At 40.0% G+C, this 21,235-nt stretch overlaps 1 protein-coding gene across 3 annotated transcripts; it reads left to right on the forward strand.

Moving 5' to 3' along the window:
- The first annotated feature begins 499 nt into the window (after positions 1 to 499).
- TMEM19 (transmembrane protein 19) lies at positions 500 to 20,431 on the forward strand. 3 transcript variants are annotated; one of them, XM_068400516.1, is made up of 7 exons: positions 500 to 531; positions 831 to 981; positions 7,887 to 8,000; positions 13,420 to 13,557; positions 13,880 to 14,134; positions 15,217 to 15,426; positions 18,638 to 20,431. In XM_068400516.1, exons 2-7 carry the CDS (start codon positions 852 to 854, stop codon positions 18,799 to 18,801), a joined length of 1,011 nt encoding a protein of 336 aa, XP_068256617.1. In that variant the 5' UTR covers positions 500 to 531; positions 831 to 851; the 3' UTR covers positions 18,802 to 20,431. The 3 variants fall into 3 exon arrangements, with proteins under 3 accessions (XP_068256617.1, XP_068256616.1, XP_068256618.1); XM_068400517.1 differs by lacking the exon at positions 500 to 531 and adding an exon at positions 658 to 783 and having other exon boundaries at positions 867 to 981; XM_068400515.1 differs by lacking the exon at positions 500 to 531 and having other exon boundaries at positions 541 to 981.
- The last annotated feature ends 804 nt before the right edge of the window (positions 20,432 to 21,235 follow it).

Here is a 21,235-nt window from a genome sequence, read left to right on the forward strand (position 1 = left end):
CTGTGGAGTGGTGATGGGCGCGCAGGACTGTGCCTCAGCCTGGCTGGCCCGTCGGGAGAGGCCGGATCGAGGCGGGGTGCCCCCCGGGAGCGCCGCGGCCCGGGGCGGAGCCATGGCCCCATGCGCTGGGGCGGCCGGCTGCCTCCGCTCAGCTGCAAGAGCCGCCCGCGGCAGCGGAGCAACCGCCTCTTCTTGCAGAGGGGCAGGGGACGGGGCAGCCCAAGCTGCAGAGACGGGCCGCGGTCTGGCGGAGGGACGCGGCCCCTTCCCGGGACCAGAGAGAGGAAGAGTCTCCGCTGAGGCGAAAACTGCGCGCGCACCGCGACGGACGGGGCACGGGAGCGTCGCTGCGGCGGGGAGGGCACAGCCCGGGTTTGGCCGCAGCGCGTCCAGGCCCACAGGGCGCGTCCTCTCCCCCTCCCCGCCGCCGGAGCCGCACGCGGGGGCTGGCGCGGCGGCCGGCGGAGCATGCGCAGAGCAGAGGCGGGGCGGGATGGTGGCGGCGCCGGCGCCGCCGGGCGGGGGGAGCAGGTCAGTGTCAGAGCCGGGCGGTGCGAGACGGGGGTCACAGGGCGGAGGCCTCCAGCCACCGAGCGCCGCGCAGCCCAGCCCAGCTCCGAGCGGGCGGGGGTGGCCGCAGCCGTCTCTCCATGAACGCTGTGGTGTCGCCTGGCAGCGCCCCGAGGTGGCGGGGGCGAGAGGCGGCCGCGGGGGCGGCTCGGGCCGGGCCGGGCCGCGGCTCGGGTCGGGCGGGAGGAGGAAGAGGAGGAGGAGCAGAAGGAGGTAGTAGCGCTGTCCCTGATGCGCTGCGCCTTGTGCTTCCCTGCCAGGTGTTCTCCTTCAGTCTTCCTATGTCCTGTTACCAGGAGGATTTCTTCAAAGAGTACCTCAAGATGATGCTGAATATTGTCGTCCTGAACTTGCTTATTTGTATTTCTCTGGCTTTCTGGATCGTGTCCATGACTGCAAGTACTTACTACGGTGAGTCCAAAGGCCGGGGGCTGAGGAGAGGCTGGCACGGCACGGCACGGCATGGCGAGGGGCCAGCCCAGCGGCCCTCCCGCCTTCCCCCCCAGCCCCTGCAGGCTGGAGATGGAGAAGTGGAAGAGGGGTGTGCACAGCCCCTTCCATCGTCAGTAGAGCTGAAAGCCTCAGGCCTGACAGCAGCTGATTATGGTTTAGAAGGTGTTAAGAGCCACTGTACCCTTTTGCAGATCTGCCCAGGGATCCCGTTGAGTTTAAAATGTTGGTTTCCTTTGTGATTCATCTCCCTAAAAGAAACCAAATAACATAAAAATGAAAAAGTGAAAAGAAAGAGCAAGCTGATAGAGGCCTTTCTCTATCAGGGGAAGTAGTGACAGTACAGGAGGAGTGTGCCAGCCTTCAAAACAGTTTTAGGAACGCACATGCAGCCTTCGAACAGGGCACGCAAGAAGAATTCCTTGGTCAAGGGACAGAGAAACAGGGGAAATGGTACAAGAAGAGAGGGATGTGTGCATGGAGTCCCTGGCATGGGTGCATACAGTCAGCTCTGCGTTCTGTTCAGGCAGCTCAGGTAGGCTGTGGGTTAGTTGTGTGTAGTTGCAGGGACACTAGTACTTTCTGTGGCATATCATTTTGGTTCTAGGGCCATTTTTACAGCAATGTGCAAAAGTGGCAGTACTACCTTCAGCATCACTTCAAGCCTAGAAGAGTTTAACTGCTTTCGCAGGACAGGTAAAGACCGGCCCTTAAGCCCTCAGCTGATTTCATGCAGGAAGAGCTCCAGTGTCATTGCAGTGTTGCTGGGAGTGCATAGGGCTGCAGTATGAACAGCCTCAACTGCCTAGTGTCACCCTGAATCCAGAAGAAGCTAGAATAAATATCCCCCCAGTATAAGCTGACTTTTGCAGTGGCAGTTGGATGTCTCTGCTCAGTGTTTTTCAGTGCTTTGGGTTTTAGGGTGGGGTATTAGTCCTGGTACAGCATTACATCTGTGTTGTCTGGACATTTCCACTTTGGCTTGTAGTGAGATGCCAGACACAGAAGGTACGCCGAAGGAGGCTTCACAACTAGGTTTTGTTTGTGTCCTTTAGAGCTAGCCAAGTAGATTTAAACGTGCAACTTAATGTGTGTGTCTGCTCTGTATAGGTATAGCTCTCTGAGTTTTGCCTCTAATTAGGGTATTCCAGTCCTTGCTATCTAACGTGATTGAGAATTGACAGCGTAGTGTGGAGAGGCCTGATATCAGGTGAATCAGGATGGGGACTGGTACAAAGGAGGAGACTGCAGACGAATCCTCCTTTTTGTAGAGAATGATTATGGAACAAGACAGGCATACAACTTTTGTTGTCCCTTTGCCTGGACTATGGAAAGACCTTGGCTTGAGGAGATGAATGAAGCAGGAGTATAGTAGGAGTGGGCTTAGTGAAGTGGGAGAGACAAATAAGTAGAGCAAGTAAAAGCAATTAAATTCACAGCCCTTAACCATAAATATAAAAATACTACAAACATGCGTTTGTTAATTTACAGTTTATAGTTCATAGTAATGCTTGGGTACCAGTGACGAAAATGTTGATAAAACCGAAGTGTTAAAGAATCCTTAATAAACCAATAAATGTGTTCTATCTTAGCCTTAACTACTTACATTTAGTAGTAATTTAGTACTAATACTTTCTTTTTTTTTCCCGAAGGAAATACAAAAATGTCAGTTTAAAAATGGCCTTAAAAAGATGAAAAATCTTTTTGTTAACTCGGCCAACTGAAAATAACCCTTTTGTGTTCTGGTACTGCTCACACTCAAGTGAATACCAAGAACCTTCTTGGTTTGTGATTAGTAATACCAGACTGCAGCACTGGAAATCTCTTCATCCACAGCCAGTCGTGGTTTTCTTTTGAGTTTTTGAGTCAACCCTTGCCTGCAAGGCTCCCTTGCATACCTCCTATGGCATTGGGGCTTTTCAGTACACAGAAGAGAAGTTTTGATCTTGTGAAGCTTTGTGCTTGCAATGACAAGTGTTTTACTGTGAAATATGTTTGTCCTACTTTGCATCAGGGAGCCTGTATATGTGCAAAGCTCTACATAGTGCTGATGCTGTTCTTCTTGAAAACCATAATGTTTAGCTTTCCAGCAAGACAAGCTGCTGTGCCTGCGTGAAATCTTTCTTCTGTGAGATTGAGACCTAATTAATACTAGACTTGTGATGTTTTATTTTTGTATAGCAGATATGATAAATAACTTCTCATAATTTTGTGGGTTTTAGCTCAAATCTACATTAATTATTAGCTTTACTTTTAAAAAGTTTTAGGGTTTTTTAAACAAAAACTGTCTTGAGAAATCTTGCAGAGATAGTCATCAGCTTAAAGTACATTTTTGAGAGCCTTTCCTCAAGTTCAAAAGAATTGAAAGGGCTGATGTTTTAGGAAGCGGTCACACCACTTTCACCTAGTAGACTGGCTTTCGTGTCCTTTTTCTGGCAGTGAAATTCTGTCAGAGTAAGTAGTGTAGTTCAGCATATAATCAATAGCTTTGTTGTCTTTGTGACTGCAAAGATGGAAGACTTTTAAACTGTAGTATTAAGGAACCATTTCTTCTCAGACTTTTCAATTTCAGTATTCTATAAGGTGTACTTTTGGCATCTTTTGCAGTGAAATTTGTGTCTTCCAATTTAAAGTCAAAATGAGGGGATAGAATATAAAGTTTGTACAAATCTTACTGCTAAGACAGTAATTTATTGAGTCAGTTTTATTATTAAAATAACACCTTTTAACTGGACAATAACAGCCCCTTTATTAACTGCTTTTATTTTAGTGAGTTCTGGAATTTTAGAAGGAAACAAGTATGTTTAGGACAGTGATGATAAATAATCTCCTTAGAAGACTGGTTGCTGATTGGTGCTTTATGTAATGGTGTGGAATTATGACAGCTGAATGGGATATTGTTTTCCTGTTCTGCAAGCTTCTTTAAATTCAGATCATAGTGACTTGAATGACTAAGCAAAGGGAACAAACTGGAAGCTCAGAAAAAGCTTTTTAGAAGGCACTGTAGATATTTTGATGAGAAAATAACTTGTTTTTTTTCTTCAGTTAGTTTTGTTTATAAATGTAAACCTTTTGTAGTTTTGAAAACCAGATTTTTTTTGTTTGGGAGCTGTTCAACTAGTCTGTCATGGTGGTTTAAGCATTCAAATTTAAAAATCGTTAGTGAAGAATATAATTAAAAGCAGTCCTTGGAAAAAGTTTTGAGTTTGACTAATTTCCAGTTAAATACTTCAAAACGTTCTAAGTTGGCTTTATTTTCTGTATAACAAGGAGCATAACAGGTGAGCCATTTTTGCATAGGTGCTAATACTAGACCTGAAATAATTTATTTCTCTTCAGTTCCCAAAAAGCAATATACTTTCCAAATACAGAATCTTTCATTACGTAGAATTGTTTTCATGTGAAAGCAAGGAATGAATAGATTTAAACTGTGCAATGTATTGCAGTTGTTAGCTCTGTGAGAAAACCAGTAACCCACAATCAAATATTTGAATAGCCATAACACAGGAAGCTCAGTTTGATTAGATTATGTTGACTAGTAAACAAAGTAAAGAGGAAGCTCAGAGCTGTATTTCTTAATTTTGCCACCCCAAAACTCATGTGTACTGTTCACTTAGCAAATACATAAACTTAAAATCCATACTCATGTGAAATCATGAGGCAAGACTGGAGTAATGTGGCAATTCTGTGCAGCACTGTCAGAGAACAAAAATCAGTGGAAAGGATTCCCCCACTATGTGGGGCACATTAGCTCATAGCAAAAGAGGGGTATCTCGTAGCTTAAATATGTGTTTTGAGTGTATGCTGAATATACCATGCCACAAAGAAAATAATTTCTCATCCAAACGTGTTGTGCAAAAAAAAAAAAAAAAAAGAAATTCTCTTGTCACTCAGTCTGTTTGGTTGCCCTGTTCTAGCTAGAATTGAGAAAAAATAACATGGAGAACAGCAGAATGTAGAAGTGGAAAATAATTAGTCTAGACAATCCTCAGAGAAGAAAAAATCTGAGAGTAACTGTGTATTACAAGACATGAAATGGATGGATGCATCTTGCTTTTCAGTAAGTCTCTGGAATGCACCAGACCAAGGTGTGCAGTTGTCTGTTGTGCTGCCAAGTTGGGAAGAGGCTGTGTGTGCATGCGTGTGCAGTGGAGAGGGACTACGCAAAGCAAAGAATGAGAAGTCTGTATCAGCAGTGACTCTCAGCTAAGTCAAATTTTCTGTAGAAACAAACAGGACAAGGAGAACTGCATTACATAACTTCAGGCTGTCTTGAGGATAAATATTCAGGTGGAAACCAGACTGTATAACACCTGACTTGTATGTCACATGGCTACCTTTCGTTAAATACAAAATTTATACTGTATATTGTTCTATATTAAAAATGATGATTTGGGGAACGCAATGGCTTGCTGAAATAAGCTTAACTTTTTAAGTGTTCCTAGTTTCCTTTGAATGTTTCTAGGACTAGCCCTTTTGGTGAAAAATTTGAGGTTAATAAAGTCATAAGAACATCCATTGTAGAGATAATGGATGTGTTCTCAGGTCCTGAGGGATGTAAATTCTGCCTGTTGAGGAGATACGCTCCTGTGGTGGAGAGAGGGACCCCAGAGCTTGATTACCATGGATAAAGGTGATCAGATAGTAACGGAAGAAAAGATTATGAGAAGAACAGAGAGCAGCAGGGCAAATATCCATATTTTACACCAAAGGTGTCTATAATTAATATACTGCATGTCTGAAGAGGTCAGTAGCTTGGTTCAGTACAGGCAGGTAATCGGTAGAGGGGAATTACACCGTCCAGGTTACTTAATATATTCTCATCTTTTTTGGAAATGAAATGCCTTTCACTCCATCAAAAAATCAATAGATTGATAGAAGTTGTAAAATCATATTGTCTCTCTGCTATGAGTACTGCATGCACTTGCAGTCATCCCATTTCAAAATGCCCGTAGGAGAATTAGAAAGGAACAGTGAAGACAGCAAGGATGATCAGAGCAGGTAACAGCATCCATTTGAAGAGGACTTAAACAGGTAAAGGTATTTTAGCATAGAAAGGGGACATCTATATAGGTCATGAACAGCAGGAGGGATGTGACTAGGAAATCATTATTCAGTTGGTCATAAAATTTAGCAGATGTCCAGTGAAACTTGAGGCAGCAGGATCTTTGTTGCTGGGCTTTTTGAAAGGCCTTTTTCTGTGTGTCTAAACCCAGAATTCAGTTCTGTGGGTGGTTGTGGAGATGAAAATTATAACTTTTTAAAAATGGATTGGACATTTAAAAACTGTTTTAAAAATGGATATTTAAAAATATATGGGGGATTTTAGAAATGCCAGCATAGACGTGCCCAATAAAACAGGGAAGATCAGTCTGTATCTGTTCCTTATACTCTTTCCTTGCGCATGTGCAGCTCACCACTGCCAGATGGGATTCTGAGTCAGACAGATGTGAGGCTTGATCTAGTATGGAATTTCTTGTATTTTCAACCAAGTATAGTGTGGAAACAATCAGAATGTTTTGGATACCAACAAAAGAGGAATATTTCTTTTTTTAAACTATAAAAGAAGGCCAAGCATGTAAACTTCCTTTCTCGCATCAGTGTAAATTATCAGTGATGCAGTGATTAAACTGATGATTTGTTCACAGACCAGAAGGACAGAATCAGTGTATAAAATAAATGTATGTATGAACTGCAGGACTTCCTGCTAGTTTTATTAGATGACATCAGGTATTGCTGTAGCTCAACTAAGCACTTAAATATATTACAGAATATGTAAGTTTTCCAAACCAGAATAAAAAGGATACAATAGTAATATTAAAGTTATAGAAACACAGTCATTAGCTAGCTTATATGCATGCCGATGTCTTCTCTCCACATAGACATGAAACTACTTCTGAAGTCTTCTGTCAGCCAAGTAGCAGCAGTCCTTCTGTTAACATAATGTAAAATTCTAATTGATGGCATAGACAACAAAGTGACAACATTAGGCACATCCTAGGAATAATTCAGAATACATAGATGATGAAAAAAGTTGCCTGCTTTTCAAAGCCAAAAGTTACCAAGCTAAAGCTTTTGATAAACAAGAATGACTTTTCCTAAAAAAAAAATGGTATTTGAGATGGCTTGAAAAACAAGGTAAAGCTTCCAATATATTGTTCTAATTTTCCTTCCATTACAATGGTAAAAAGCGTTAGTGACCATGAACAGTGTTGTTCATTCCCTTTATTGCTGTCATATTTCTGAAACTTCATCAAAAAAGAATCATCATCATCATAAAAAATTCAGATTTGTCCTTATAGTTACCAGAGACTCAGTCATAACATGATCTATGAAGGAAGCTAATTTATTTACTTAAAGTTGCTTTGCAGTCTCTTTACATGTTTTGTTAACTGGAATTTTAGTTTTAATCTTATTCATATTTGAAACTGAATTCTACATAATTTACTGTGGATGTATGAGTTGTTTATTTTTTCCTAAAATCTGAACTTATCTATTCTATCCAAATCAGTTTCAGCTGGTCTTAACACTTTGAGTGTTAATTTTTGGAGTTTATAAATCCCTTTTAGAATGGAAAATATCAGCATGTTTGTTTCTTGACACATTTGCTATTTTTTTGTAATTAATTTTAGTTAATTTAATGTATTTTCTCTTTTCTGTGAAAGCTGATTAGAAAAATTGAGTACATAATTGTGGATATTTTGGTCTTCCATTCATAAGAATATTCTTCTTCTAAAGGGTAAAAAGGTTTAATCTCTTTTAAGATCAGATTTTAAATATATACTTGAAGATAATTACTTTTAAGATATAAAGGTATTAAAAAGGCTTATAAGGATCATCTGTAACCATTTTATTTGATTTATCAGGTACTTTACGACCCATTTCTCCATGGCGCTGGCTCTTTTCAGTCTTAGTTCCACTAATGATTTCTGTACAGGGTTTTAAGAAGAAGAGTCTTGATCACAGTGGTGCATTGGGAGGTATGTTTTTTTCTGAGACTATTCAGCTAAACATTTAATAAACTAAACTAAGATCGGTTTTTACTGTACATAATCTTTTAAGACTTTCCTGCCTAGTTCTAACAAAAGTATAAATGTAAGCATATATACCTTGAATTCATAGTGATTTTCTTCTCATGCCTGTTCAAATAGTCAAGTTAATTTTTGCTGTTTGTAATAACTTGATTAATATTGTCATTAGGTTTCTATAAACCCCTAAGATTGTTTTAAACTTCAGTGCAGTATGCAGTTAAATCACATGGTTTTGTTTAACATATAGATGGATTCACACAGAAATAATGAAATGGCAGAGGCAGTGGTAAGGAAATACCATAAAACTGAGCCATGTCAGCAGCCTACCTGCCTGGTAGGAAACCAGTAAAAATAACGTGGTTCTCCTTTCTGTAATATGAGCAGTTCTAGGCATTTTTTGCCTCTTAAAAATAAGAAGAAAATTAAATCTATACTTCAGTTCAAGCAGGTGACTGTTTCAACAAAGGATTTTCTTGACCACGTAAGAAAAACCCCAGCATAGTGTACAATAGTGTTCACTGGAATCTGATGCAACATTTCCGTGTGAGATGATTCACCCTTGTCTTGTGACATTGTCTGAATTGATGGTCAATGGAAAGAAACGGGACCTCAAATCCTTTCCTTCCATGTCACCCATTTTGCAAATCTTGTTCTATGTCTGAGTTAAGGGGAGCATTTTCTAAATTAAAAAGACACATATTTTCTCTTCTGCTATGTTTTTACCTCTTAACAGCTCTGCTAGCCAGCTTATATTGGCATTTGCTCTAAGTGCAGCCCATTTTCTTTCAGTTGTGAAGAATTGTAATCTCATGGTGGGCAGTGAGAATTAGACCTCCCCTCTGGAGGAGGAGATAAAAAAGAAGCACATCCAGGAGCTCAAATACTTAAGAAAATTACAGAAAGAAAAAGATGACATAAAAATCAGAAACAGAAAAAGCAAATGTCACGGTTTAAAGCTGGGCTGGCTATTAAACCTGTGGCAGACGCTCTCTGTTAACCCTACCCCCCACACCCGAAGGGAAAGGGAAAGGGAAAAGGGAGAGAGACTTATGGGTTGGAAAGTTAAAACAGTTTTAATAAACTATAATAATGAAAAAGAATATAATAACAATAATAATAGAAATAACCAAATATATACAAATATGTACAAAACCAAGATCAAGAGCTTAGAAATCCTCCTCAGGCAGAATTGCTCTCCCCAGCACAGGCAGAGGGGAAAATGCAGTAGCTCCCCCTGCCATCACACCTGCAGGCTTTTAACTGGAGAATTAGCAAAGCTGGTACCAATCAGTGGAAGACAGGAGGGCCCCTCCTTCCTGGGCCCCACCTCCAGGAGGCAGTGGGTTAGTGATAAATAGGAAAGTGAGAATGACGTGTATGGGATGGAATACCTTGTTGGTCAATCTTGGGTCACCTGCCCTGTCTGCTTCTCCCTGCAGGTGCGAGCCCCTTCAGCTCTTCACTCGTAAGCAGTGAGGAATTTAGCAGTGACCTTGGTTTCTCTAAGACTAACTGGCCTGGTTTGGGCCAAACCAGGACATTCCACCCCTTATTCCATACCATTCACATCATACTCAGATCACCACTACCTTTTCATTTTCAAATATATATACACATATCACTAGTTTATGATTCATCTTTATGCAAAAAGTTCATCAAGTTCATTTAGTTCAGGATTGTGGGTTTCCAACCATCCGGTGGTCGCCTCCACCATGGTAAGCACATAGCGTTTACCCTGGCGGGTTTGAGGGAGTGTGATGTAGTCAATTTGCCAGGCCTCCCCATATTTATATTTCAACCACCGCCCCCCATACCACAAAGGTTTTAACCGTTTGGCTTGCTTAATTGCGGCGCATGTTTCACAATCATGGATAACCTGTGCAATAGAGTCCATGGTTAAGTCCACCCCTCGGTCACGAGCCCATCTGTATGCTGCATCTCTCCCTTGATGACCTGAAGTGTCATGAGCCCACCGAGCTAAAAATAGTTCACCTTTATCTTCCCAGTCCAAATCTATTTGGAACACTTTAGCAGCCTGATCCGCTTGTTGGTTGTTTCGATGTGCCAGGCCATCGAATCCACACAGTCCAATAAACTCAGTTGTCCCTCTTCTCCACCTGGCTGGAGGCAGGGCCCCCCTAATTAAGAAATGGATTTGTGCTGCTCACAGGGACTGAACCTTCATTTCTCCTATTCACACTTGGCAAAAAGGAATTTGAGGCCCATCTACCCTGACTGGGGTCCTGCTCACTGGTAACTGGAGCAGCCATCCTTCTAGAAAAATTCTCTCTGGTATTTCTTTTAGCTTGCAACTCACATACTTGTACCTGTAGGGTACTGGTAGGTTGTCCATGCCATCTGCTCATGTCCTCCCCATAACCACGCAGGGCAAACCACAGGATACCTCGTGATGTGTTCCGTTTCCTTTGAGCTGGTCCTGTAGGAGAGCGTTTTCTCCTAACAGCTGCAACGCGCGCCTGTGTAGGTAGAGAGTCAAGTTTATTCTCGATCATGGACAGTTTGTCTGACAGTTGTTTAAATGAGTCCTTGTTTTCCTTAGTCAGTTTTTCCACAGCCGAGACACGGGCCTGCAGTGGGGAAGAAATACTATCTTCATACTGTCGCATACAGTTAGCCATTTCACCCACACTAGGTCGTGCCATAGCATCTTCTCCCCAGACTAATATTGACAATGTATGGGTATATGTCGGTGGAGCATTCTTCGCAACCTTCCGGAACATGGATCGGTTGCATTCCACTTCATCAGGATCTACAATGTCCCGTGGGTGTCTATAAATGATCTCTTGCACAGCCAGTTCTCTAAGGTAGTTAATACCTTTTTCTATAGTGATCCATTTGCTCAGGTGACTCATAACATCATCTTTATAGGGATACCTGCTCTTTACAGCTGACAAGAGTCGCCTCCAGAGACTGATAGTGTTTGACTTTCTTGCGAGCGCCTTATCAATACCACCATCTCTGGACAGGGATCCCAACTGTCTGGCTTCTCTGCCATCTAATTGCATGCTGTCTGCCCCATTATCCCAGCATCGGAGCAACCAGGTAATAATAGGTTCACCGTCATAACGGCTGAAGTCTTTCTTTATATTTCTCAGGTCCTTCTGGGATAAGGAGTGGTAGGTTATCTCTACATCCGAGTCCTCCTCTTGTGATAGTTCTGCTTTAGAAGGACCTTTCTTCTGTGATGGGTCTGCTTTAAAAGGACGATCGAGGAAACCCCCATCTGTGTCAGGCCCTAACTCTGCCTGAGAAGGGCCCTCACCTGGGTCATATGATGGCTCTGCCTTAGAAGGCTCTGAGTCATCATCCTTCTCTTCATGAGCTGATTTCTTTTGGTATTTCTTCCTGGTTACAGGAGCAATTGGTACAGATTCAATAGATGCTGGAGTCTGAGTAGATGCAGTGGCTGTCTTGGGAGTGCTGAGAGTCTGAGTAGCTGCAGTGGCCATCTTGGGGGGTGTAGCAGCTGTGGTACAGGCTGCCGAGGTTTCAGTGGGTTTAGTGGCTGTAGCGGCAGCACACGCTGTAGGATCTGAGGTGGCTGCATAACACCTACAACTGTCCCTGCACCGATATTTAATCTTATCCCACATCAGAAACACATTCAGGACAACCAAAAATAAAAACATGCCACCTAGACAGCACCATCCTAATTTTGCAAAATCTAGTGGAATCAGCTTGGCAGAAAAGGAGAAGGTACTATTTCCCAAAGTAAAACTGGAAGTGTAATCATTAACAGAATCAGCTAAAGGACGCCTGGAGTGTGCAGATGAAGTTGCTGCTACTGATTCGCGATTAAAGCTGCCCATCATTGTGTCATAGAGATGAGAGATCGGACTAGGAACTGCCCAGTTTATCACAGCATAAATCAGTATCAAACCCCATACCAAAACAATACATTTCGACCAGCGCCCACTGCTAAACTGCATGTAAACATTCATAAGAAGCAAGCAATAACACAGTGCCCACAGCAGGTAAGGCATCATTGCAATACTCAATTGTGAAAGAAACTCTATAAAAAGACGAGATAACACAGCATTCAAAAATGACATCACCATCTTCACTATCTGTTTTAACTTTCCAACCCCTTGTAAATCTCAAAGGAAGAAATCTGTTACTCTCTCAGCTGAGCTCTCTGGGTTTCCTCCTGCCAGAGCCAGGATGCGATTTATCAGAGCAACCTGTTGGAGCTTCTCTCGAGCCCCACGTTGGGCACCAATAAATCTGTCACAGTTTAAAGCTGGGCCAGCTATTAAACCTGTGGCAGATGCTCTCTGTTAACCCTCCCCCCCCCACCTGAAGGGAAAGGGAAAAGGGAAAAGGGAGAGAAACTTATGGGTTGGAAAGTTAAAACAGTTTTAATAAACTATAATAATGAAAAAGAGTATAATAAGAATAATAGAAATAATCAAATATATACAAATATATACAAAACCAAGATCGAGAGCTTAGAAATCCTCCTCAGGCAGAATTGCTCCCCCCAGCACAGGTAGAGGAGAAAATGCAGTAGCTCCCCCTGCCATCACACCTGCAGGCTTTTAACTGGAGAATTAGCAAAGCTGGTACCAATCAGTGGAAGACAGGAGGGCCCCTCCTTCCTGGGCCTCGCCTCCAGGAGGCAGTGGGTTAGTGATAAATAGGAAAGTGAGAATGACGTGTATGGGATGGAATACCTTGTTGGTCAATCTTGGGTCACCTGCCCTGTCTGCTCCTCCCTGCAGGTGCGAGCCCCTTTGGCTCTTCACTCGTAAGCAGTGAGGAATTTAGCAGTGACCTTGGTTTCTCTAAGACTAATTGGCCTGGTTTGGGCCAAACCAGGACAGCAAATGAAGAACAGAAGGGAGAGGCAGCAGCTGTTAGGATACAGAGGAAGGTTATCTTCGAGACCTTGGGAGAGGAATTTGATTCCCAAACTGAATATAAACTTGCTAATGGAGACACAGCCACAGCTGTACATATGCTTCTTATGCAAATAATCATATTCTTCAGGCAGAGTACTTAAATTTCACTTAGATATCCTTTGGCGCTTTTTTTATTGCTCTGTCTTTTATTTTTGCACAGTATTACTGATTTGTGGCAAGAGAAGGTCTTTAAAAAATCTCACACTTCAGCAGTAGCAATAAAATTTAAGAGAAAATTGTAAAGATAACTCATTTTTTTCAGTCAAGATGTCACTGGAATTCTCATACAGGTATTAGGTACTTCAGTAATTCTCTTATTGCATGATTGTCTTAGGTTTATCATAAAGATACTCTTTATATTCAAGAGATTCAAAATAGTTAATTGCTTTGCAAAGCAGACATTGTTACACAAAAGAACTTTATATACTTTTTTTTCTTCTTCATAGGATTAGTGGTTGGATTTATCCTTACAGTTGCAAATTACAGTTTCTTCACTTCTTTGTTTGTATTTTTTGTTACTTCTTCAAAACTTACTAAATGGAAAAAAGATATAAAGAAGAAAATAGATTCAGAATACAGAGAAGGTAAGCCATAGCATTTTAATTCTTTCAGATCCCTTGTGGAGAATAAATACTGCATATTCCTCTTCCTTTCAAAGGGTCATATGAGATGTAACATCCAGAGTAAGGAACAGTGTTGTCATGCCTCCCCTCCCCCCTTATTCCTGTGAACATTAGCAAGTGACTTTGCTTTTGCTTCTGTTCTATTTAATAAATTGCTATCTAGTTTCTGATTTGAAAGTGTGTCTTTTTAACTTTATGTGTGTGTATTTTGCTTTTGTCTCATGCTGTTGCCTGTCAAGGTGTTTTGCCTGAAAATACTAAAATTTAGTTTTTGTCACTTTAGGTGGACAGAGGAATTGGGTGCAAGTATTCTGTAACGGTGGTGTTCCTACTGAGCTGGCTGTATTATATATGATAGAAAATGGACCGGGTGAAATTCCTATCGACTTTTCAAAGCAATACACAGCATCATGGATGTGCTTATCCCTTTTGGGAGCTTTGGCATGCTCTGCTGGTGATACATGGGCTTCAGAGATTGGTAGTGTTATGAGTAAAAGCAAGCCAAGGCTGATAACAACCTGGGAAAAGGTTCCAGTAGGTAAGGTGTTATCTGTTCTACATGTTCCTAATATTTTGCTGATCTGTTTTGAATTATGCATCCAACTTGAGAAGTTCCAAAAAAGCCCCAGAAAAACAAACATCAGAAATCTGGGATTAGAAAATGTTAGCAGGAATGCATTCACTGAAATGGAATATACTCCATTGTGTTTCTGCTGCATCTTGTTGGTGAGATGCACCAACATAGCATCCAGGGAGCGAAAATCATTCTTAGTGAATGCTGTCACTTCTTGTCTCTGGCACTATAAAAAATGTTTATATTGCCAATAATATAAAGAATGCAAGTTATCAATTGAATTTTTCAGTCATTAAAATTTTAATCAGTGAAAAACATATATACTGAATACAGACACTACAAAAAAATCATTCCTTAACCAAATTGCTCATTTCCCTTAGTATCTTACAAAGGGTGGGTAAAGTGAACCTTCTGTCTGTCAAAGCTTGTCTACACACTGGATGATGTTGCTTCCTGAAAGCAGCGTGTCTTTTTTGAGTCTTGCTGGTACGTTGATCTGAGTTTTAGATCTTGTTGGCTAAGATTTAAATGCATGGGCATTTTTTTTTCTCTATAAGCGTTCTTCAGATTTTTATTCAATGAGCTGTCAAACATTTTCCTTTCTATGAATTTGGTTCTTTCTTTTAAATGTGTTGGTGAAATATGTCTTGATATACTTCTTCTGGAGGTATTTCTTTAATAACATGCGCATTTAAAGCTCTATTTTTGGAGCAAATATCTTTTTCTCTCCCCCTCCTTACAGCAGACAAATACCAGGTGACATTGAGAGGTGTGCTATCTGGTTTTATTTAATTTAGTGCTAGTGAATATTTCTAGATAACTAGCCTTAGAGACAGGAAAAGTAATAGTAATAGGCTGTAATGGTACAGGTTAAGCTTCTCGGCAGCATAATAGGAATTGTAAATAAAAGCTGTGGTAGCAAAGCCTTGTGGATAAAAGGGGGAAAGATCACTTTGAACACAGTTTTGATTTAATAGAAAACATTTGAACAAATCCAAGTCTTGAAGAAAAAGTTTCTAAATCAGGTTTGTTTTTGTTTGACTTAGGTACTAATGGAGGAGTTACTTTAGTGGGCCTTCTCTCAAGTTTGCTTGGAGGCATGGCAGTAGGTACAGCCTACTTCATAACACAGCTCATTTTTGTGACTGATCTGGAGATATCTGCTCCGCAGTGGCCAATTATTGTGTTTGGTGCAGCAGCTGGCTTACTGGGATCAATTGTTGATTCATTTTTGGGAGCTACGATGCAATACAGCGGTAAGATTCTTATTTTTTTCTTTTTTTTTTTTTTTTTTTTACCCTGTCCTAATGTAACCTAAAAATGGACTTGAATTTCCAGAAGGGCTGAGGACATGATTTTTAAATGGAAAAAATACAGAATTAGCAACACAAAGGACAAAGGGAACCAAAGTGATGGACATGATAATGAAAACAAGAGCAAGGGCAGTTGGTCCTTTTCCACTTTTTGATTTGTTTATCTTATGTTACTGTCTTGTTGATGACTGAAAGAGACCAGAGATCTCCAACATGTTACCTTGGAAAAAGCAATTGCTGCCCTCTCCCTTTCTATATATCTAATTATGGTAACATTTAATAAGAGAAAATATCAGTTTAATTTTATCCATTCACTCAGATTAAGTTGTCACTGCAGAAGCTCCATTTTCTAACTTTGAAGGCTTAGCAATAGTCTCAGCTTTAAAAATTAAATAAGAAAAGCTCCAGGAAAATGTGCACAATATTTTGTGTTCTGTTTTATTTACCGCTTCATAGAGTACTGTTTGCTATAAGTTAAGCTTATCACAAACTAGCTTTGACTTTAAAAGAAAAAAATCATGTCCATTTTTAAAAAAATTGTTGGCTGGCTGATTCTAAATTATTTCAGTATTTACTCATTGTCCTTAAGGATCATTGCCTGTGAATAAACACTACAGACAACCTTTAGACTAAACTGTAAACTTACCATGTGTTTAAAAATTGTTTGAAGACCGTATCTGGCACTATTCTGTTTAGCAGCTGGATTACAAAGAGAACTTAAGTTCTCAGATTTTGTTGCCAGTATACTTATTTGTTGGAAGTCGAGGTTTGAATGTGCAGATGAACTGCCTGAGAGATCCAAGTCCTTTATCATCACAGTGAGAACTGCAAACTGTGGTTGATGCTGTGGATATGACTTTCCAGCAGTTTTTATGCTCTATTCCTTGTAGTTCCAGGAAAGTCCAAAATATAATGGAGTGTTTCACCATGTGAAGGAATTTTTAGATATAATATTTCTGTACTAAAGAGGAAACACTTAAGCACTCAGACAATGTTTCATGCTCCTAATGAGGCAGATGCATTAATGGAATGTGGTAAACCTAGCTAAGGCATTCCTGCATTTATCAGCATCTATTTCTTCTTCACTTGAGATATTTTTCCACGCTCAGCAACTTTGCTAGCTGCAGCAGGGACAGTATGCAAGTTCCACAATTTCTTTTACAAATTCATAAGCACTGCTGCAGTCTGTATGCTATATACACATATATGCTTTGTTGTATATATATGCTGTGGTATAGATGAAATAGTGCTGCTCCTGTGGTGCACACTGTTAGGTTTTGTGTCCCTCCTTACTTTAACCCACTTTTCCAATTTCTATTCAATGTGGTCTCGTAAGAAATACTCCAATCTCTGCAGCATCTTGAAAAGCAATAAATAAATACAGCAGTGGTAATAAAGAATTGTGTCTTTTTTTTTAAAACATTATGCTACCACTGCTTATCCTTTCTGTCAGTGTTTTTCCTGTTGGTAATCTTCCTAGACTGGGTTTATGTAATAGTCTGATACCCACTGTTTCTAAGAGAAAGTCTTTCCCTGCCCACACTTTTATTAAGTAAAACTCTGTCTGAATAGCTGCGCAGAATTATATTCAGATTTTCCCACGTTGTCAGTCTGAAGCTATACCTATTCTGTAAATAACAAAGCTAGTGGAAGGACTGACCGTTACCTTTCCTGCTTGTTTATGCTCTGAATCTATGCTTTATGTGCATTTGAGGTATATATTTATAAAAGTTTATTCCCAGTTTTTCTCTCAAGAAAACTTATGACTTTCTAAAATATAGCAAGTGTTAAAAGTTAAACTATCAGGCTTTGAAGTTTGATTTTTCTGTAGCTCTTTTGCATTACCCAAAGCTAGGTTTAAAGGTAACAGTAATACCAGCTATATACCTGCCAAGCAGGTTTGTGGTGTGGGGTTTTTTTAAGTTTTGTCTGAGGTGCTGAAATTTTTTTTTTTTAATAAAGCAGCAGCTCAAAATTAAATTTCCATGTTGTCAGTATTAGCAGATATTCAAAACTACAGAGAAAAATAATGTTAATGTAAAATGTACAGATTTGTTTTGGAATGTTTCTTCATATCACAGAATCAAGCAGGTTGGAAGAGACCTCTGGGATCATCGAGTCCAACCATTGCCCTGACACCACCATGTCAACTAGACCATGGCACTAAGTGCCATGTCCAGTCTTTTCTTAAACACATCCAGAGATGGTGACTCCACCACCTCCCTGGGCAGCCCATTCCAATGTCTAATAACCCTTTCTGAAAAGAAATTCTTCCTGATGTCCAATCTGAACCTCCCCTGGTGAAGCTTGAGGCTCTGTCCTCTTGTCCTATCGCTAGTTGCCCAGGAGAAGAGGCCGACTCCCACTTCACTACAACCTCCCTTTAGGTAGTTGTAGACTGCAACCTAAACGTGTGCATATGCACATACCCACTTCACTATAGCGTGAGTTGGCATTAAAATCAAGTGTGCTAGAATTTTATGCTTTTATCAGCATATAAAATAATGCAACTGAACAAAACATAGGGTAACGGTGTGTGTACAGTAACAGCTAATGAAACACAATGCTAGAGTACTGATAATACAGAGGTAGAGCAAGAAATGGCTTAAGTACTAGGAAAAATATCCAGCTGCTTGTAGTTTGAAACTACTGTGTAAATAGAAATGACAAATCCATAAATCCAAGCTGTAAGGAGCTTGTTTTCTGTCGGATCAAGTAATAATGTTATTTCCATAATTTTCCTTTGAAAACAAATACATCTTCTTGACAAGGAAATACATGTTGCTAATCAGTTGTTTCTGTTCAAAACAGTGTCCTTTGCCTGAGCATGGCCCCTGGAATAGCTTTTTCCTCTTCTGATTTAGCTTGTTTCATTCCTTTCTTTGCTATGAAACTACATAAAGAGAGAAACAGACCTGACAGAAGTGTAACTTTTCAAAAGAAGTAACTTCTAACATAAATTGTTGCATTTATATCCTATTCTTTGATGCTCCCAGATTAAACTAACTGTAATGTAGTTTAGTCTGTTGGTATCTTTTCTTACAGAGGTTTAACACAATAATGGTAAACTAAATTTAGGAAGTTGCATACACTTGGTTACCAAGTTTCTTTTCAGCTTGGTTGGCTTTGTAAAATGAAGTCTATCTTTTCCCAGGTTTTGACCAGACTATCGGCATGGTTGTCAACCACCAAACAAAAGACTCCAAGCACATATCTGGAAAACCTATCTTAGACAACAACGCAGTAAATCTTTTTTCTTCTATAATCATAGCTTTGGTGCTTCCAGGCATGTCGTGGTGTTTCTGGCCCAGGCGTTGAAATGGTTTAAGTTTTTCTGCATGTGATTCAGTTACGTTCAGTCTTACTCAAAGACTCAGAAAAGTTCTCTTTGAACTTTCTTGAAGAGAAGGATCTGAAACTTTCAGAGAGCCAAAGGACTTTCCATCTCAACTTAGTAAGGCTGTAAGCTTCATATAGCAATTGGCATCTCTTAGAGCAAGGAAGGGGTTTTGTCAGTATGCTCTTGCTGCTCATGAAAGGGATGTAGAACATTGCCAAGTGAGGTGAAGCACTTAATTTATCCTCACGGAGCTGAAGGGTTGGCATCTATGTTCTCTCCAGTCCCCAGCATCTGGAAGGGCAAGAAGCTGGAAGTAGAAGTCTACTACATCTATCAGTGTGATGGAGCATTGTGGCTGTTGTCCAAGCCAGATACAAAGTACACTGCAACTTCATGTAGGCCGTGGTAACATGGGTGAAATGGGTGAATTCTGGTATTCCCCATAATCTAAAGTACGTAAGGTTTTACGGAAATGTTTTTGGGGGGGGAGGTGGGTGGAGAAGAGGGAAGAGAGAAGTAAGCCTTGTTGCCTATTCTGTATCCTGATACTATCACCTCTTCCTTGAGAACAGGGTTGACAAAAGTGATGCCACTACATAATGTTTGAAGCAAAAGACTAAATTTAAAATAAAAATTCACTATTTTTTCCATAAGAATAATAAATTTGTCTGTGCTTTTTTGACATCTTTATCTCCAAACTAATGATATTTATGAAGATTGTCAATACTGTGGTACTTATTAAATTATCTAAAATTAAAGATTACAGTTGTGAATTCACATTCATCTCTTTAGAAACAGAACATTTTTTCTGTAAGCATGGAGTTGTTCCATAATGTTTAGCATTCTGACCAAACTATACTCTTTTGTTCTTTCTCAGCAGTAGAAGTGTTTCCCATTTTGTTTGGGGTTGCTATTCAGAGATGATGGCCTCAGACAAAGCAGCTACAGAGGTTATCCTTGTAGTGAATGGGGAAAGTCTCACTTATAAACCATTTCAAAAAGGGAATTTAACTTTTGGTGCTCAGGCTCCCATGTTAGGTGATTCCATCTTCCATCATTAATTTTTAAAAAAGGTGAAAGTAATTTAGCCAGCACAGATTGTATTTAAACTTTAGAGATACCCTCATAATAACCTGTCACTGTCGACATTTCGAAGGTAGGGCCCACACTGCTAACTTACATTTTTATTTTTATCTTTAGAGATAGGTGAGTATTTTGTATTAAACATCTGATTTTTTTATGAATGCCTTGTGTATGTTGCGTATCTTAATTCACTTGAATTGTGTATTATGTCACCTTTTATGGGAATATTCAAAAATTTTAACAGCTTCCATGTTGAGTTTACTCTTTTGAAATCTGGTCTATATAAATCTGGACGTTATCACTGGAACTAGTTCACTGTATTCTCCAATTATACAGATAAGATTTCAAGCTAGTAAAGTTTTCTGGAAAGAACAAATTGTGTGGCTGCTGCATGTCTGTTCCTGTGGAAAGGCACAGAAGTATAAAAAGAATATATGCACTTATAATATATGCAAAGGAATATATGCACAATAAACACTTGAGATTTTTATGCATTGTTTGGATTTATGCTGCTTCTAAATAAACACTGTGTTAGTTGTCTTTTAAGATTTTATTAATACTGTTGTGTTCTCTAGAGTTAAGAAAGGCACAGTTTTTGTAAGATACTTTTTCTTTCACTTAAATGCCTTATTTTTTGTATTTTGTTTGCTGAAACAAAGTATACTTCCAAATGCTGAAGTGGACATGGTGAGTTTTTCACTATTTAATATGGATCTCATTTGAAAAACAGCTTGCCATAGTGAGAAGACATCTGTGATTTTAAATTCATAGCAGTATGAAATGCTTTGATCTGTTATCGTATGAATAAATGTGATCTGAATGAAGGCAGGGCCTTCAAAGGCCATTATTCAGAATTTTTTATTTGTCATGTCTTAGTGATGACACTGAGTTGCTTTTGAAATTTCCACTCATAAATCTCCAGTATTTAGAAAGATCTCAGCACTCTTGAACTTTAAAAAGGACAGCATTAACTCTGGGTATATTATATTGAGTGGAGTATAGCTTATGCAAATATTGTTACATTTAACTATTTAGTAGCTCTAAAACTGTTAGCTTTTGCAGGGTTTGGAATAGGGGATAGAGGGAAGAAGTTACAGAATGTGACAAATTGCATGTAAATTGGTGTGTGTCACTAAGAGCAGTTCCTGAGCTCAGAAAGGAGCAGACAGGGATGCCACCTGTCCATGTGCTACTTGGAGAGACAGAAAATGCAGTAAGGAAAAGGGAAAGTGATAAAAAGAGGAGGAGCTAGGAGAAAACCAAGGCAACTGATAGATTTGAAGGTGCAAAATAGGTCATTGCAGTAAGCAGATTTAATTCCATTCTTTA

The sequence above is a fragment of the Nyctibius grandis genome, chromosome 5 (genome assembly GCF_013368605.1).
Source record: "Nyctibius grandis isolate bNycGra1 chromosome 5, bNycGra1.pri, whole genome shotgun sequence".
In the NCBI taxonomy this organism is placed as follows: domain Eukaryota; kingdom Metazoa; phylum Chordata; class Aves; order Nyctibiiformes; family Nyctibiidae; genus Nyctibius; species Nyctibius grandis.

Bases quoted from the DNA above. Each gene is read 5' to 3' on its own strand.
- TMEM19 (XM_068400515.1), top strand. From the start codon at position 651: ATGAACGCTGTGGTGTCGCCTGGCAGCGCCCCGAGGTGGCGGGGGCGA. The intron at 982-7,886 runs GTGAGTCCAAAG...TTGATTTATCAG, and splicing joins GACTGCAAGTACTTACTACG to GTACTTTACGACCCATTTCT. The intron at 14,135-15,216 runs GTAAGGTGTTAT...TGTTTGACTTAG, and splicing joins CTGGGAAAAGGTTCCAGTAG to GTACTAATGGAGGAGTTACT.